The sequence below is a fragment of the Candoia aspera genome, chromosome 1 (genome assembly GCF_035149785.1).
Source record: "Candoia aspera isolate rCanAsp1 chromosome 1, rCanAsp1.hap2, whole genome shotgun sequence".
NCBI classification, from domain to species: Eukaryota; Metazoa; Chordata; class Lepidosauria; order Squamata; family Boidae; genus Candoia; species Candoia aspera.
Window position 1 is genome coordinate 110,433,234 of NC_086153.1, and position 18,217 is coordinate 110,451,450.

Consider the following 18,217-nt stretch of genomic DNA (forward strand, 5'->3'; position numbering starts at 1 on the left):
TGGTGTCATGAAGTTCGGCCCGTTTCCTTTTCTTGTTAACTCGGTCTTCAATTTCCTTGGCTTACTATTTCTTGTTCCCTTTTCCATGCTGCGCAATGGCGTCATTTACCTCAAAAAGAAATGTTATCAAATGTGGAAGAGCAAAACCATTAAACTCTTCTCGCTTTACTCCAGGTAAATACGCACTACCTCCTTTTGGCATGCATTCTTGCTTTAGCTGTAGCCGCTTGGTAACTTGCACGAATCTCAGCGTATTCTAAGTTTCCCCTCTTTTGTACGGGTTACTGCCCTTGCCGTCAAGGGACGGGGTTGCCACCTGCGCCCCTAACCTTTCCGCAGCCCTTCCTTCCTCCCTACCCAGCACTTCCTTACCAACTACGCCACGCAGTCGGCGGCTTCTTCCTGTTCGAAGCTCCGCCTTAGAGCGAGCACGGGAGGGGGAAGCCCGCGCGAGGGAAGCCGTGCACAAGTCTTTTGCGGGCCGCTCGGTGCGTCGGCTTGAGGCCCGGGCTGAGGCTCGCCAACCAGGGTGATTCTGTGGGTACAGCGAGGCGTTTCGTCCAAATTGGCGGGGAGATGGGGGCGAGAAAGGCAGGAGGAAATGGTATAGCTAGAATGCGGGGGTGATCGCCCGCCGCGCGCTGGTCGGTGGCTGCTGCTTGTGAGAACCTCTCCGTGTATGTATGCGCGCGCGCGCTCTCACTAGTCCGTTTGTAAACAACATCGCCCGGGCAGAGTCGTTTCCTGCAGCTCTTGCTTGAGACGCTGTATTATTTGACCACCTGCCTGGCTGGTAGTGCCTGCAGGTGAAGTCGAGCAATGTGCTATCTGGTGTGTGAGGCAGGGCGCTTGCACCTTGACAGTCTCCCCTCCCCCCTCCGTCAGTTACAGGCTGAATTTCTGTCCCTTCGGGTCACTGTCGTTTCCAGATTATATAGGTCCATCATGGTGACATCACTTTCAAAGGATCCCGTGCTTCCATTAGTTAATCATCGAGCCTAATTTTTTTTTAAAAAGGACGGGCAAATGTTGGTGCTGTATATTAGTTAAGGAGATTTGAGCTCTGACACTTCATTGTGAGTTATCTGCTCTCTCTGCCCATCCTACAATAATAATTGAAGATATTTCAATGCTGTTTTAAGAATGATCAAGTGAAGAAACAATAAAGTGATCAAATAATTGCAACATAAATCACAGCAAAATAATAAAAACCCTAGCCTAAAAGCAAACCCACTTCAAGATGCTAAATAAAAGCAAAATATTGTTATGACCCTTTTGAAAAGCAAGTGGGAACCAATTGCAGCTGCAAAGAGAAATTGGGAACAACTTGAAAAGCTTCCTGATTGTTATTTTTTTAATTTTTTTTTTTTTTTTTTGTGCCTTCAAGTCATGTTGACTCCTGGTGACTACCTGGACAAGTCCCTGTAGTTTTCTTGGCAAGATTTTGAAAGTGGTTTGTCATTGCCTGCTTCCTAGGGCTGAAAGAGAGTGACTGTAGGGCAGTTCAAATTTTAGTGTAGCAACTCCCAAAATTAAGTAATTTATTTCAGAGACAACTATTCTATGCAAGTGCAAATTGGCCTGTTTTGTATCAACTGTATTGGGCTACCTGGGGGGCAGGGGAGATTGTTACTGAGTAAAGTAGGGATTGTAGATTGTTACTTAGTAAAGTAGGGAGCTTGGGCATATATCACTTGAGGAAGCCAGAATGTCAGGGCAACTTTGTCCTTGCAAAGTGTTTATTGGCCTAACCATGTCAACCTCAGATTCTGGCCTGCTCTAAGGTTTAGCTAATTGCCACCAACTTTTTAATTGAAACTCTTTTGTTATGCCCATATCCTATTGCCATCTAACCACACATTTATCTATTAAATAAAAATGAAGAGGTATTCATTTACCTCTGCCTGCTACCAGTCTTGAGCTAAATTCTGTTGATTTATTCAAAGGATTTATAGTTTACTCTTCAGATAAAAAGTTTCCAAAGCAGCTTTTGGAACTTAGAATTATATTTTCCCTTTCCTCAAGATGGTCTGTATAATTCAATATTTAAGTCCCCTTCCCCCACAGCCATTCTAGTTGACTTAGGCTGTGAGACCTCATTTAGTGAGCTTCTGTAATTAATGTTAGACTTGAACCTGGATCTCCTTGATCCTAGCCCGTCATCTTAATATACTACATTGTCTCCCTATTCTCAGGTTTACAAACTTAAAAAAAAAAAAGGAAAAGGAAAGCTAGATAACTTAGGCAAAGGGGTTTTTTTTTATTGGCCTGTTGTGATAAATATGGTCTGTTCAGTGGGTCCCAGATTATGATGGTCTTTGTAAAGTGGGACCCATAGCTCAGCTAATAACAGCAGCTAATAACTCCCCTCTGGTTGCTTCTTTCAAATGTGCCTTGCTTTGTCAGCCAATAATTAGTCTGATTATGGAGCTAGTGTTTGTACTGCCTCATAAATGTTCAGTATACATTTGAGAGGTTACTGTTTCTGAAGCTGTAGACTTATTTGACCACTAAACCTTGTTTCTATTAGTACACTAAATCCCTTTTACTCCCTATCCAGGAAAACATGGCTGAACATATTTCCTTTGGGTTGCAGACCTTTTCCCATTTGATTTCTGGATAATCTAATCTGATGTAACTACTATTAACATAAATTATACTCTAGTCTGACATATGTAGCACATACAACATAGAACAGTTACCATTTATCTAAATTTTCTGGCTTCTGTTTCACTCACAGTTACTACTGTTACTGTTAATATCTTCTAAAAGAGAATTCAGGTGGATTTTTATTTTTTGTATATATACGTGGGGAAGTATTTATTTTTCAGAAATACACTCCAGGGAAATGAGAACATAACCATTGTAGTGAAATGCCAGAAAAGAAATTGCAAACAGTTCTGTGAAAACCAAATATGCTCAGCAGCCACACAAATTTGAATAAAAAGAAACATAGAGTAGCATCAGGGAGAAAAAATGCTTTGTTTTAACAGGGAGGATACATTGGAAGATTTCATCACAGACCCCACTAAATGAGAATTTGGTTTAGCAACTATCAATCTGCTGGGAAGCAAAGCAGAGTCATAAAAATAAGTGGTTCCATATACTTGAGACATTATCTAGAAATGGAAAAATATAGATCTAAATTAAGAACACATTAAGAAAAAAAGCCTGAAAACAATCCAGTGAATTTCTAGAACATGTGGTTTTTGGGGTAGAATAAAGATAAGGACATTTCAGACTCAGTCATGTAATTTTCTGAGAGCATCCATTCATAATGAATGCTAACTCTAGGAATACCTATAGTGTGCTACTGCAATGCGTTAGGGAAGGTTGGATAGACAGAGCACGCGTGCATCTTGGGGATCAGAAGGGCATTAGATATCTCATACTATTTTGCATGCTACATCATCATTTTTTCTTACTCTATGAGGAAACTGCTGCCACAGTCTTTCTCCCTCCTTTTGTCAGTCCTTTCCTGCTTTCCTCCTTCCTGTGCAAAATAGTGATTAGAGGCAGCAGTGGCCACATCTGAAGAGAAGTCTGCCTTCCTGTTCTGTGTAGGCAGGCAAAAGGGCTTATCTTTGTTCTCTCCCTCCTGCTTTGATGGTGGGGCTATCTCCTTTTGCTGCCATGGCAAGGCCATCTCCATCTCTCTTCAGGGCTGGCAAAGCAGAGGGAACTCAGGCCTCAGAGGCTTTCCAGAAGCTTTCTGAAGCACTGCAAGAACAGCACACGTGATTTAGAGAGCAGTGGGCATGGCTTTCTCACAAGGTTTCAGAAGGCCTCAGAAGCTTTCTGAATGCTGGGGCTTTGCGTTGGAGTGCTAGGATGGCTGGCTGCGGCATGGGGCTTGAGGCAGCACTGTGGCTGAAGTAGAGGCCTGGGGGTGGTAGTGGCCAGTTGAGACTGCTGAAGGCCCTGGGCCTCTACTTTAGCCCCAGCTGTCATGAGTGAGGATGGCGAGCAGGGGGCTCCCATCCAGGCTGTAAAGCGCACGCGTAGTACTGAGGAATTAGGTGGCCATTCAAAGAGACACAGATCGGGCCCGCCTTAGCCTTTGGGGTTTATATGTCTGGGTTTTTCCCACGCTTCTTCAGTTTGTTAGGATTTCCTGTTATGTAGCAGTAATAAAACACTAGAGACCTGTTCCTTGTCTCAGCGTGGTTCCTGGCTGTTAGGACACCAGCACTGCTGAGGAGTGCTACTGTGCAGGGCGGCCAAAAGGGCAGATTTGGGGGGGGGGTTGGTGGGTGTGGGGAGTTGAAGAGGAGGCAAAGGAGGCAGTCCTCTACCTTACCAAGGCTCGGGACTGGGAGGGACCAAGCCGGGAATGGCTTGGATTGGGGTGGGTCCTCGCCTAATGACCATTTGATTAATGACAGCAATGGGGACAGCAACGGGGACTATGGAGACAACGGGGATGAGGTCACATGACTTCACGCTTTACGATGTATCGCTTAGCAATGGAAATTCCGGTTCCAATTACTGTCGTAACTTGAGGACTACTTGTATAATGTTTTACTAAACTGGGAAGGTATGTGAGTTAGAGATGTAAAATTAGTTTTAAATAGGCTTTTAGGGATCCAGTAAGTAAGACAGCTGTACAAAAACCTGAATATGTTGGGGTGAGAAGTTTAGACTAAATGTGGAGGTAAGACAACACCTATGGAAGAGGGCATTGATGTTAAAGTGGTAAAAGAGGAAAATAATTTCATAATTATTTTGTACAGTGTAGAGAGCAAGATATGATAAAAAAAAATCACCAAGAGAATGAAGTTGTGCAAATGGGAAGGTATAGTTATTTAAGATCTTGCCTCATAATCTAAATGTTGCAGTTTTAATACCACCAGAAACTTTTTTTTAAAAAAATGTGTTTATTTCTGAGCTTCTTACACACTTTGGGGGGGGGGGGAGTGCAGTTCCAGTATTTCACTGATTTTCCAGTATTTCACTTGAGATAGAAAGCAGCTTCAGCTTCCAAATAGCCCTTTAAACTTTTGGTGATCTGGAAGAAGACAAAACCACAGCCTTTTAGAAAGAGAAAAGCCTGAAGTCATTTATATAATACAGCCAAGAAGTGGCAAGGAATGAAGTACAGACCCTTAAGCAAAACTAACACCCAACTTCAAAGAGATGTTCAAAATGTAATACCAGATCTTTACTCGTTTAAGGGTGGTTCTTTAATTAGATAGTCGGTCCAGCTAGAGAACAGAAGGCTGTGGAGCCAGATTAGGGTAATGAGAAGAACAGAGTAAGTTCTTCCAAATACTTGAGTTTCCTGGGTATTACTTTTAGCTTTTTTTCAGGCTCTGGAGGTCTTCTCTTCTTACTCTTAATCTGATTCTGATTGATTAAGATTGTCAGGGTACCCTGTCCCTTAAGCGGATCCTGGCTGGAGATGGGCTGATTTTTCTCAGGCCACTCTGAGTTTTTCTGAACTTAACTTTGTTCCATACTGATAAAACGTTCTAAGATATCTTCCATCTCTGTTGGTCTAATCCAGAGTTCTCAACCAGGGTTCCATAGAACCCTAGGGTTCCACGAGAGGTCACTAGGGGTTCCCTGGGAGATCATGATTTTTTTAAAAAAATATTTCAAATTCAGGCAACTTCACATTAAAGAGGTAAGTTTCATTCTTTATTTTTAGTTTAAGAACACCATTAGTGCAAGTATACATGAAACAAATATAATAAATTTGTAACTAATGGCCTATATTTGAGCCTGAATGTGCAGGGGTCCCCTGAGGCCTGAAGAATATTTCGAGGGTTCCTGCAGGATCGAAAGGTTTAGAAAGGCTGGTCTAATCCATCATCTTGGATTCTTCTGCTTCAGGTTTTGCTAAGAAATTTTCAGCCTCTTACATCATCTTGAAGCTTGGCCTGTAAGCTTATGTATCTACTGAAGCCCGAACCAATGTTCAGATAGTCTATCTTTACTCCTAAATACCCAGTTATACTAAGCAATAATTAATATAAAAGCTGAACAGGGTCCTCTCAGACATGTGGTACAAACATATAAGTACTTTGTGCATAACAACCTCACAAGATAGTTGTGGGAAAAATGGAAGGGGGAGCCCTATATATATTGCCTAGAGCTCCTGAATGAAAATGGGATATTAATCAAATAATGAATGAATAAATATTACAATTACATGAATGACTGCATTATGGAAGTAGATTGTTATCACAACGTACTTTAATATATTGAATATAAGTAACTAGCATCTCCTAGACCTAACTAGTTACTGCAATATGTTTTCCTCTATAATGAATTTTAAGGGAAAGATGTGTGTGAATGAGCAGCATCCATGACAATGGAAACAGTTATTTGGGAAGAGTCTTTGACATTTCCTTGAAGAAATAACCCAGCAACATTATTAGTTGTTGAGTGTGATATGCGAACAGCAAATCATCATATAGTTTCTTTTAAAACAGTTCTAAATTTATTCTGAAAATCACATTGATGAAGTAGACTGTTGACAAAGATTGATCTCAGTCCAGTTTCGGACTGAATGTAGGCAAGAAATGATACATCTGAACAATTTGGGGGTGTTTTTCCTCTCACATATTTCCTAGTTTAAAAAATTCTGAAGAAGGATAAAATTGGGCTGTCCAAAGAAAACAGTTCTTCTGCCTTTTCTGCTTTGAGGCTACAATTCTGCCTGTACATTTTTTTGAACATGCATGGAATTGCACTGTCTGTTCTTTGGATGTTTTAATATCAAAACAGAGAAGGGAATTATTAACATTTCTTGGCTTTATTTTTAGACAAAATAAATAGGGTGCCTTTGAAATGCAGACAATGTTTAGTAAAATATAGTGCATGTTCTGGTAAATGCCTCTTACAGAAATCCTCCATCTATTTTAAGATGTATTCTGTCATCCTCTTTGTAAACTCCCCACAGGTTATAGGCATTGCTTCTCTTTGCCATTGAACATAAAAAGCTATGAGCAAAGCCAAGAAGGTTAGCTGGGGGAGTTCATAAGTCTATACAAAAATGTCTTTCCCAAGGTTAATTTAATTCTGGCATTTCTAAACCTCTTTGAGCATACATCTTGCATTTTTCTCATTTTGTGAAAATAACATTTTTTAACCATGTCTATGTATGTACATGCATGTAAACATGTGTATGAGAATTTTGTTATATGGTTAGTAAAAAATACATTTTTAAAATTGACATAATGTAAAAGTTACCTAATACTATATTAATAGCTTGGGCAGTACATCACAGCAAGGCTTTTAAATTGCTATTTATTTTATTCTTTTATTATGGATAGTTTTCATTATGTTATCACCTAGCAGTGCAATATGTCTTCATCATTAGTCTTTACTGATCATATTTGAAAGCTTTTCTTGTAACTTACTGTATGTAACTGGTCCCTCGTAATTGTCTAATGAATATGATAAATTAACCACATGCATAAAAAAGAACAAGGCAGATAAGAGGCATCTGGAATATAAGTACACACACTATATAACAGTGTAATTTTAGATGTGTTGTATATGAATCCATGTGGAGTTGTGAGCTTAAGCTTTCACTTCAGCCCCAGTTGATTGATTGTGTGCCATCAATCTTGTGTTGACTCTTAGTGATCCCATAGATAGATTTTCTCCAGGAGGATCTATCCCCAACCTGGCCCCTTAGGTCTTCAGTGGTGCGCCCATTGCTACTGTGAGGCTCTCCACCTTGCTGCTGGTCTTTCTTTTTTTCTCTTTCTTCCACCTTTCCCAGCATTAGAGTCTTCTCCAGACAATGAATTTTAAAAAAATCTCCTTGAGGTTTTTGCAGTCCATGCAGTGCAATTCTGTATATGGCTACTAACAAGTATGCTTCATACAGTACTTGCTTTGTTGGCCAGAGTTTACTTGGATTGCTACTATTTCCTGGCAGAGTAGAAGGAGTTCGAACAGCAGTTCAACTCCCTTCAAATTGACTGGGAATCACGACTCACAGCTTGAGAACTCTTGGTGTAGTATACAATTTTAAGGCCTTAAAATAATGCTTAATATCAAAGATGGTGCCTATACGTTATTAGTTGGTATATGTATTTCATTGTTCTTTGCATTATATCTATACTTACATAAGAACAGTTTTTAAATTCAATGAACTCTACAGTGCACTTCTTTTGAAAATTCTATCAACAATACGGTTAAGAAGTGTAATGCTGGAAATAATTGTATTGTATTGTATGAAATGGTATGTAGTAACACAGAACAGTTGTCAGACTGTATATCTGGGAATAAACCAAAATGTCCAGGTGTTACCACCTGGCGCCTTTTGATTTCATATGTACTCAATCAAAATATAAGTGATGGAATGCCAGTTTGGTCTAGTGGTTAAGGTGCTGGACTAGAAGCCAGGAGACTGTGAGTTCTGGTTCCGCCTTAGGCAAGAAAGCCGGCTGGGTGACCTTGGGTCAGTCCCTCTCTCTCAGCCCGATGTACCTCACAGGGTTGTTGTTGTGGGGGAAATAGGAGGAGGAAGGAGTATTAGGTATGTTTGCTGCCTTGAGTTATTTATAAAAATAATAAAGGTGGGATAGAATATTTATTTATTTATTTTTCACATTTCTATCACTGCCCATCTCAACCCCAAAAGGAGAAAGCATAAAAAGAAGCATACTTTTCTTTTTTTCTTTTCCTAAGTGGTAGTCTTTATGGATTTTATTTTCTGGCAGTTTTACAAAGATATAATGGTATATATTTTGTTGCATAGTGTATGGAGCACAACTTGTATTTTGGAGACTAGGCTGAATTTGCCTTATGAGTCATTGATCGTTAAAGAGTGTACTGGTAATTAATAGTAGAGATTTGGGAAAAAATATAGGTTTTGGTCTGGATAAGTAAGCTTTCTCAGCTTGATTTTAGATATTTTCGTATTTCCTATATTCAGATTTTTGGTTCACTTATTGTGCTCTTCACATTTGTGACCAGCGAACTTGTGTATTTCCATCAGGAATTTCTTTGAAATAGGTATTACTGGATTTAAACACAAAGGACAGATACTTATTACTAGAACTGTGCAAAGTATTAAAAATTGTATTTCTTAAGTGGGAGTGAAACATCCCTCTTTGAAGTGTTAAAGAAACTATATGCTGTAAAAGGCTTACCCTGTTCTTAACAAAGGCTGTCCTCAATACAAGCAGTCAAACAAGGACAGTCTTTGAAGTAGCTGTGTGAGCCTTCTAAAGGATGCTGCTTCTTTAATGCTCTTTGTACAACCCTGTTTACTGAAAGCATTTGTGATTTCAGCACATATGATCTGTACTATTTGTTGTCAGGTCTTTGGACCAAAGTAATTCGTTAGTTGATATAAAGCGTGGGATTTATGTCATAGCACAGCAACAATCATTTTGTGCTATGCCCAGTTGTAGGACCTGTTTCTAAAATTCCATTTTGATTCTTCAGTTCTTTCTAGATTTGGTTTTGTTTTGTTGTTACAAGATATCATTAATGTTGTAATCATTTTTTTTGTGTGCCTTTGAATCAGTATTTGACTCCTGGCAACTGTCTGGACTAATTACTGCAGTTTTCTTAGCAAGATTTCGGAATTGGTTTGCCATTGCCTCCTCCTTAGGGCTGAGAGAGAGTGACTGGGCCAAGGTCACCCAGCCAGCTTTGTGCCTAAGGCAGGACTAGAACTCACAGTCTCCCAGTTTCTAGCCCAGTGCCTTAACCACTACGCCACACTGGCTCTGAATAAAATATGATTAATAATTAATAAATTATCAAATATTATTAGCAATCTTTATTTTTGATATAACATGAGACATTTTCTATTAGATGCTGATATTTTGATCAGATATTTTAGTAAATGTTTTTATGTTATACCACATTTTTATCTGCTTCAAATAAAAGTTCCTTGAATTCTTGAGTCATTTTTTAAATTGACAATTAATTGTTTGGGCTTTTATTCAGGACCTCTTCTGTTTTAAACATCTCACAAAGAAGTCTTGAAGATACTGACTTCCAGCAGTACTTTACTACCTATGCGGATGTCACCAGCATTTCCTATGTTAACAATTTTGAGTATGTTTTACTATATTTGCCTTCGGCGCCGAGCCAGGACAGCTACAAGGGGAGAACTGATGAACAATCGAAGAGCCATTGAATCAAATAGAACCCTCCCTATCAATGTTGAATTGGTCCAGTATGCCAAAGAAGTGTTGGACTTTAGTTCCCATTATGGCAGTGAAAACAGCATGTCATATACTATGTGGAATTTAGCTGGAACTCCTAATGTGTATCCTAGCTCAGGTGACTTTACACAAACTGCTGTGTTTAGGACCTATGGAAAATGGTGGGATATGTGCCCTAGTGCACGAATACCATTTACAAGGACACCACCCAGTTTCCAAAGTCAGGACTATGTAGAACTTGCTTTTGAGGAACAAGTATATCCTACAGCCATACACATTTTGGAAACGTATCATCCTGGTGCTGTGGTTAGGATTTTGGCATGTTCTGCAAGTCCTTATTCTCAAAATCTGCCAAGTGAAGTAAGGTAATTCATTTTATTAATTTTCTCTGTCTTTCTTTGATATAGTATGTTCAAATATTTAAAACAGAAAGTAATTTTTCTTTGAAAATTCTCCATAATTTACCAAATAAAGATTTCCACAAAATACTTGGGCTCTGTAGGTAGCAAGAAAAGGAATTCTTGTTTTCCATGGTCTTGTCTTTTCACATGAATGCGCCCTGCCCCCATTCATTTGCTTTTTGCATTTCATTGTTTTGCAATACTTCAGTTTAAGGGAGACTGCTGTAGATATTTAGGCAAGATAGCTCTTGAAATTGCTTCAGAACCCTGACCTGTAGATCCATCTTAATTGTACACTACATTAAAACTTCATTGATTTCCAAATGCTAAATAGCCTATCCTGAACATTCACAGTGCTTGCTGAACATAGGCTTGGGGTGAAATTTCTCAGTTCTTGTCCTACTGAACAGGTTGTTGTAGTTTGATCTCAGAGGTAACCAAAAGGTCTCTTTAATTGTTTTGTTACTGAAATAATCTTCACTGTAGCTTATTCTCTTTGTTTTCCTCCCAATGCTGTGATAAGTTAAGAAGGAATTAACACTAAAATGTTGCTGAATAATGTTAATATGTTATTTAATATTTTGTTGGGTAAGAAATTCATTACATGTTGTGGAGTAGAATTATTAAGGGTCCTTTATATTGGTCACAGTTTAATGTTCTTTATATTAATAGTGGGTATTTTTTTTTCATATTGAAAATTATTAAGGAAATTAAGGTACTAATACTTGCATTAACTGCCCTGTGATACTAATGTGCTTTTCTTTGGTAGGTGGGAAATCCTTTGGTCAGAGCTACCTTCCAAGGTGAATTTGCCTCAGGCACGTCAGTTTACACCTAATATCAAACAGATAAATTTTCCTACAAATTTAATTCGTTTGGAAATAAACAGTTCCCTTCTGGATTATTATACTGAGTTGGATGCTGTAGTGCTCCATGGTTTAAGAGAGAGACCTGTACATTCACTCAGTGCTCCAGTTATTGATATGAGTGATCTGGATGACGATGAAGAAGGGGAGAGAGAAAGTTACAGCAGCATGGACAGTCTCAACGAGCAGTTCAGTGCTGCTGCTTTCAAAGAGTGGACAACTAATGGATACTTTGATAAATTGCCTTATGAGGTAAAAGCTTGGGAATTTTTACAGGGTTAAGAAAAATTGTCATAACTCCTTAGGCCGTAGAGATTCACTATCTCTTGTGGTACATAAGCAGTTGCAGCTTCATATACAGACTTGTGGACTTTGCTTTTTTTTTTTTTTAGTTCTGTTCTCCTCCTGGGTTTTAGTAACTTTAGATTTTTTTTCTTAAAATGGTTAAAACTGATTCAAGTATTTTATTAAAGATGGAAGAACCTAACATCAGCCCTAGTTGATCTCCCCACGCAAATTAATTTTTATTTCTATGCCAAATGCTTATAAAAATGAATGTCTTGTTCACAGAAGTTTCTTGATTATAGAGGAAAATACTCCAGTTTTTTAAATTCATCTATTTTAAGCATTGTTTAAAATAGGATGGTTTTCCTCTTTTGAAAAAAGAATACATTATAAGTACAAATCTTTACTATTAAGTCTGTAACATATAGTCATTACACAAATGCTATATTCCTATCCCTTTTTAATGTAAGTTGTAAGGTTTCAAAAAGCCATCTGAGGTTCTTTATTTTTTATTTAAACCAAGTGCTTTAAAAGAAATAAACAATAGCTGCCATATTGTTATGTAATAAGATTTTATAAGCTGATAGCTGCATTCTGGGAAGCTTCTGAACTCACAATCCATTATAATGTCAAATTGTGCTTTATGCTGGGACACACACACACTTAAACAGGGCAATTTTTAGCAAGAAACTAGATTTTAAACTAGTAATGATTAATGGCTATTAGTCTGTAGGCTTGGAACTTGTTATCTTTGTTTAATCAGAAGCAAAATATATTGTATACTGCAGTTACACCTTAGTGTCATAATCATAGTGACATTTCATTATACCCTTTTCATTTCAGGTATTATGAGATATAATTTTTGTCTGAAGTGGGATTACCTTTTCTGGTGGTGATAGTGACATGTTAAGAGTTGTTTATCTCTGATGCTGATGTTGTGTTGAGTATATATATTATCAGATACATTAAAATGAGATTAATTAAAAGGGATCTTATGAGTTTTTGCTCTTTACAGTTTTTGCTGCATTTGTAGTAGATTTGGTCATTATTATTAATCTGAAGTTACACTTTGTGCTTTGACTCACTGATGGGTGTCATGATTCAGAAATAATAGTATGTAAATGTTTGTTTTATGATATTTTTTAAAATTAAAAATTCTAAATATGGTCCTAGAAGTCAGTCACCTTAATTAGGCTGATGGTACTGGTACAATGAAAATAAGACAACTTGCCCTTCTCACAACTTTTACCTGATTGCAATCTTGTCACCAGCCTCAAAGCCACTCTGCAGCCTGTAGTTCCTATGCTGATACTTGTTTATTCCATTGCCAAGACAGTTTGTGGTCTTTTGATATTTTCTTTGGCCATAATGGTATTGTGTGAATTTTTGTCTTTGCCCTATATTAAATACCAAATTTGATTTTTCAAGTGATAGACATCATAGTTCTGGAGTTCTTCAGATTCAGATTACGACAGTTGCAGTGTCCTGCGGTCACGTAATCGCCATTTGTGACCTTCCCTGTTGGATTCCCAGAAACAAAGTCAATGGGGAAGTTGTCAGGGAAGGTCGCAAGTTGCTCCTGTAAGTTGCTCCTACTCCCGCCACTTTTTCTTCCAGGGATCTTGTATTCTGTAGCAAGCACCTGCCTGCAGCACCATAGCGCCCACCCAGCCCTGCTTGCATGGCTCTGCGACAACTGACTGTGCACCCTCCCACACCTGGTGGCAGCCACCCCTGGACTGGCCACGTTCACACCACAGCAGCCACCTGAGTACCCTCCCGCACCCGACAGCAGCCATTCCCACCTAGCTGTGCTGGCACCATGCCACAGCAGCCACTTACCCGCCTACTGGACTGCTTGCAGCCACCCAGGACTTGTGACTTCCTGCCAGCTTCCCTATTGACTTTCCTTGTTGGAAGCTGGTAGGAAGTCGTGAGGAGGTCCTTGCTTAATGACCTGTGATCCTTGTTTGACAATGGCAACTGGGACTGCTGGGATTGCTGTTGCTAAGCGATGTCACACTTTACGACCACATTGCTTAGCGATGGAAATTCTGGTCCCAATTACTGTCATTTAGTGAGCACTACCTGTACCTTTGTGCTTTTGTATAATGTGAAGCATATTTATGTCTTTGAATCCAAAAAGCACAGCATTCATAAGCGTTTCTCTAAAATCAGACCCAATTTAGATGTACTCAGATCTATGTATCTGTCTTTTTAGGCTCTTTAGCAACATAAAAAATAACAGGTAGGATGGACTTCAGTTGAGCTACTGATACATGAATCTTTGTTTTAATTTTATATACTGTATTCAAATCCTATATAATATATGAGGTTATTAGATGCATTTTTATAGACAGAATCATACCACATTTAATTCAGTAAGAGTGAAGAAAGCCTAAGATTTACTGTTCCATTGAAAGTAAGGGCTTACAGGTATTTCAGCTGAATCATGCCCAATAATGGTCATAATAAACATGACATAAAAATCCCTGATTTCAGTAAATGTGCAGAAGAACTCAACTCAAAAATAGAATTAAAAGTTTCAGTTTTCAAATATGTAAAAAATACTTCATATAAAGAAGTATCAGTGTAGTAGTTAAGGCATCAAACCAGAGACCAGGAGGCGATGTGTTCTATTTCTGCCTTAGGCACAAAGCCAGCTGGGTGGCCTTGGGCCAGTCACAATCTCTCAGCCCTAGGAAGCAGGTAATGGCAAGCCACTTCTGAAAAACTGCCAAGAAAACTGCAGGGACTAGTCCAGGCAGTTGCCAGGAGTCAACAGTGACTCGAAGGCATCCCCCCCGCTCCCACAAAAACCTTCATATAAGCCAGTTTTGATTATCAGGTTGTAATTTTCAATATGATTGATGGAGAAAAATACAGGTAGTCTTTGTTTAACGACCACAATTGGGACTCACAATTCTGTCACTAAGTGATGTGATTGTTAAGTGAAACATCATGTAACTGCGATGGACTTACAGTGTCATTTCCCATTCAGTTAAATGAGTCATCGCAGGTTGTTAAATGAGACATCATGTGACTGAGTTGTGATTTTACTTCTGGCTTCTCCATTGACTTTGCTTGTCGGAAGCCAGCTGTGAAGCACGTAAATGGCAATCGTGTAACTGCAGAATGCTGTGACAGTTGTAAACACCTGCCGGTTATGAAGCGCCTGAATTTTGATCACATGACTGCAGGGATGCTGTGACGGTCATAAGTGCAAGGACTGGTCATAAAGTTACTTTTTCAGTGCCACTGTAACTTCAACAGTCACTAAACAGGGCAGATGTTAAGCAAGGACTACTTGTATATGACTGGAGAGTAAGCGTATATAATTTTATAATTTCTTTATAATTGAAATCATATCAGATTTAGGTCTTGTTCAACTCTTTAGAGTGTAGCCACCAGTATGCCATTTAAGGCTAAGTACAGCCCTTAGTGCAGGAACAGTTATGCACCCCAGATTAAGCCTGAAAGATAAGGTTAAAAGCAAGCACCAAATAGAAGTGTATATAGCAGTGCAGAAACTGTATCCTGCATTTTTTTGTCTAAAATAAAAATCAGTGAAATAATGGAAATGAAGTTGGGGAGATTAATTTAATTAGAATGAAAATTTATTTACCTAGGATAAAAATATGATTTTGATAGAATAATTTACTGTTGTTGTTCTTGTTTTTCAATTCAGCTCATCCAGTTGATTTTGAGTCACCTTACAGTCCCAGATCTGTGTAGACTATCACAGACATGTAAGCTACTATATCAGCATTGTTGTGATCCACTACAATATATTCATCTCAGTTTGCAACCATACTGGGCAAGGCTTAATGACACAGCTTTAGAATACCTACAGTCTCGTTGTATCCTGGTCCAGTGGCTTAATTTATCTTGGACTGGGAACAGAGGAACCATTTCATTTTCTGCTTTTAGCAGGTCAGTATTCTGAATAGCGATATACTGTATTATATAAAATATAAGAGAATCATACTCTCTCATCCTGTTTATCTGATTATCCAACAGTCAGAGAAAATAAAAGTTACTAACATGATGGTAGTCAATCCACAATAGTTGAAGGTTGGAAAATTATTTCTAGTCATGGATTTGCAGTAGTAAAGATACAAAATCCAGTTGCAGAGAGAGAATCTGGCAGGCAAGTTTAGCAACTGGTTGGTTTTTTTTTCATGTACTTGATTTTGTTCTGATCATTTCTTCAATAGTGGGAATGGAAAAGCTCAATTTTTTTTCTGTTATCTTTTGTATTCCTACTCAATTTTTTCCCACCTGCCAAACATCTGACCCTAAAGCTGTACGTAAAGACAGTAGAAAAGAGAATGGCTGCTGGAATGGTTTATGAGTTCCTTCTCCTATAGGGAAAAAGTAGGAATGTGACTAGGTTATCTGATGCTGAGGGAAAATAAGTTTTTCTCTAGGAGAACTATTTATTTGGGCCAAAAATGAAGCTCAAGTTGCTTAGGGGTAGAAAATTACAGCCTTTGCAAATCCTTAGTTCATTGAACCTATATGAGAATAGCAATCTAATACAAAACACTGACCAAGGAAAAGTTGCATTAAGAACCCTGCAGTCTTTTGTGAAAAGCAGCATCCCAGCATTATTGTTTTCTGGGACGTCTTGCCACTGGCTTGAAAATGGCAGATTTCATTACGATCTACTTTGTACATTCAAACACTTATCTAAGAAAACACTGATCAAGAACACATCCAAAATTCTGCTTATTTCATTTATTGTTGATAATGGAAATTCTGTAAATAGTGAAAATAGGCTATAATCAGTTTGTACTTTTAGTTTTAAAATGCATTTCCCCTTTTTTAAAATTAGCAATTTATAGGCTGAATAATTGACAAATATTTTCAAACAATAATAATGCATATAAACATTGTTATAATATTTTTACACTGTACAGAAAGCTATAATATATCTTGTTGAAGTTTATGGACCAATGAGTAAAGTGCCCTTCAGTGAGCATCATTCAGTGTTAATATATACTTTGGAGTGGGCAGACATGTTGTTTATGTTTCTGAAAATATAAGTATCAGTAGAATATATATTAGTAATAAGAAATAGAACAAATTAGAGTAGTAATCTAAGATAGCTGACAAGCTAACGAAGTATTACCATGAGAGGACAGAATGCTTCAGGCATTTCAATATCCTGAGGCAAGGCTGAAGGTAATTTAACTTATTGATAACGTCCACCTCCATAGGGCTATATAAGAATGTCGTAATGTTTCATTTGTGAAAATTGCTAAGCATACTAATCTTCTTTGCTTGAGCTAGACTGAGAGTTTGAGAAATATTAAATGGGACTATAAATCATGTATAATCATACAATGTTAATGCAATATAGCTAAATAATTTTATAGTGCTGTATCAGTAAGCTTTAGACATTTTAATAGACGAGGTATATTATCACATACAGATTCTTTATATAATAAATTAAATTGAGAGAATTCTTTTTTGACAACAGTAAATGTATTTGATAGTGCCTGAAATACCAATAGTGAGAGGCTGTTGTTTCTTCTGTAACAGGGCATTAATTCTGTTTAAATGCTTTGACAACATGAAATAATATGTCTACATTAAAGCATATTCCCCCTTTAAAAATAAAAAAAAATCTTTATTGTTGGTAACATTTTAAACAATGAATGAATCAAAACAAATTAGTTTATTCTGATTTTTAAAAATCTAACTACTTTAACCATGTAGAGTAATTTGACTGCTGCATTTAATGATTTTTTGTTGTTGTTCTGTTGTTTTCATGTTTTGCTTGAACTGTCTCAGTTGAATAATATAAGCTGGTTAGGCTGCATGGATCAGTTTCTGTCCTGAAAAATAATGTTGATGCGCTATCCCAGCATCAACATCCTCCTGTTTCCTTGGGCTTTCCCCATCTGTATTGCACCTGACAGTGACAAGGATATCTGTGCGTTCCAATTCAGGGGATGCATTGTGTAGGACATACGAAAAATCTAATACGAAGTTGAACTGTACATCTGTGCAACACCAAGAACTATGATACAGGTGTCAAAACAGAGAACGTGTGAAAGCCAGATAGTATAATGGTCCAGATGTATTGAGACCCGTGTTCAAGTCTCCTTTTCAAATCACCTGGGTGCTTTGAACTAATCATTGTCTCTCGGCCCAATCTATCTCTTAGGGTTCATGTTATAAGGATAAAATTGTAGGGGGTACCGTTATGTATGTGACTTCAAGGTCTCACAGGAAACACTGAATAGGAATGCAGTAAATGAATACAAATAATGCAATATATCAATTATTATGAAACCCAACTGTCAGCTGTAATTCATAATTACATGACAGTTTGGAGGAAGTTGTTTTTGCTTTTGTTTTTGCAGATATAATGGGATGCTGCATTTTGAGCCTCAGTAACCTCAAATGCATCACACCACTTCTGAATACCAGTTTTGTGACACTTGTGATGGATTTAAATATATCTGAAATGCTTCCATGTTGGGCCCATTGCAACTGTGACAAAGAAGCCTCA

The 18,217-nt window shown here is 38.1% G+C and overlaps 1 protein-coding gene across 3 annotated transcripts in view; it reads left to right on the plus strand.

Moving 5' to 3' along the window:
- Window positions 1-444: 444 nt before the first annotated feature.
- FBXL4 (F-box and leucine rich repeat protein 4) overlaps window positions 445-18,217 on the plus strand; it is a 35,089-nt gene continuing 17,316 nt past the window's right edge. The window contains exons 1-4 of one of the 3 annotated variants that reach the window (XM_063311792.1): window positions 445-677; window positions 9,922-10,507; window positions 11,313-11,661; window positions 15,383-15,627. In XM_063311792.1, coding sequence (XP_063167862.1) covers window positions 9,993-10,507; window positions 11,313-11,661; window positions 15,383-15,627 — 1,109 coding nt within the window. In that variant the 5' untranslated portion in view covers window positions 445-677; window positions 9,922-9,992. Of the gene's footprint in view, window positions 678-5,515; window positions 5,627-9,921; window positions 10,508-11,312; window positions 11,662-15,382; window positions 15,628-18,217 lie in introns of those variants that run through there. The other 2 variants (XM_063311800.1, XM_063311808.1) reach the window with 2 other exon arrangements.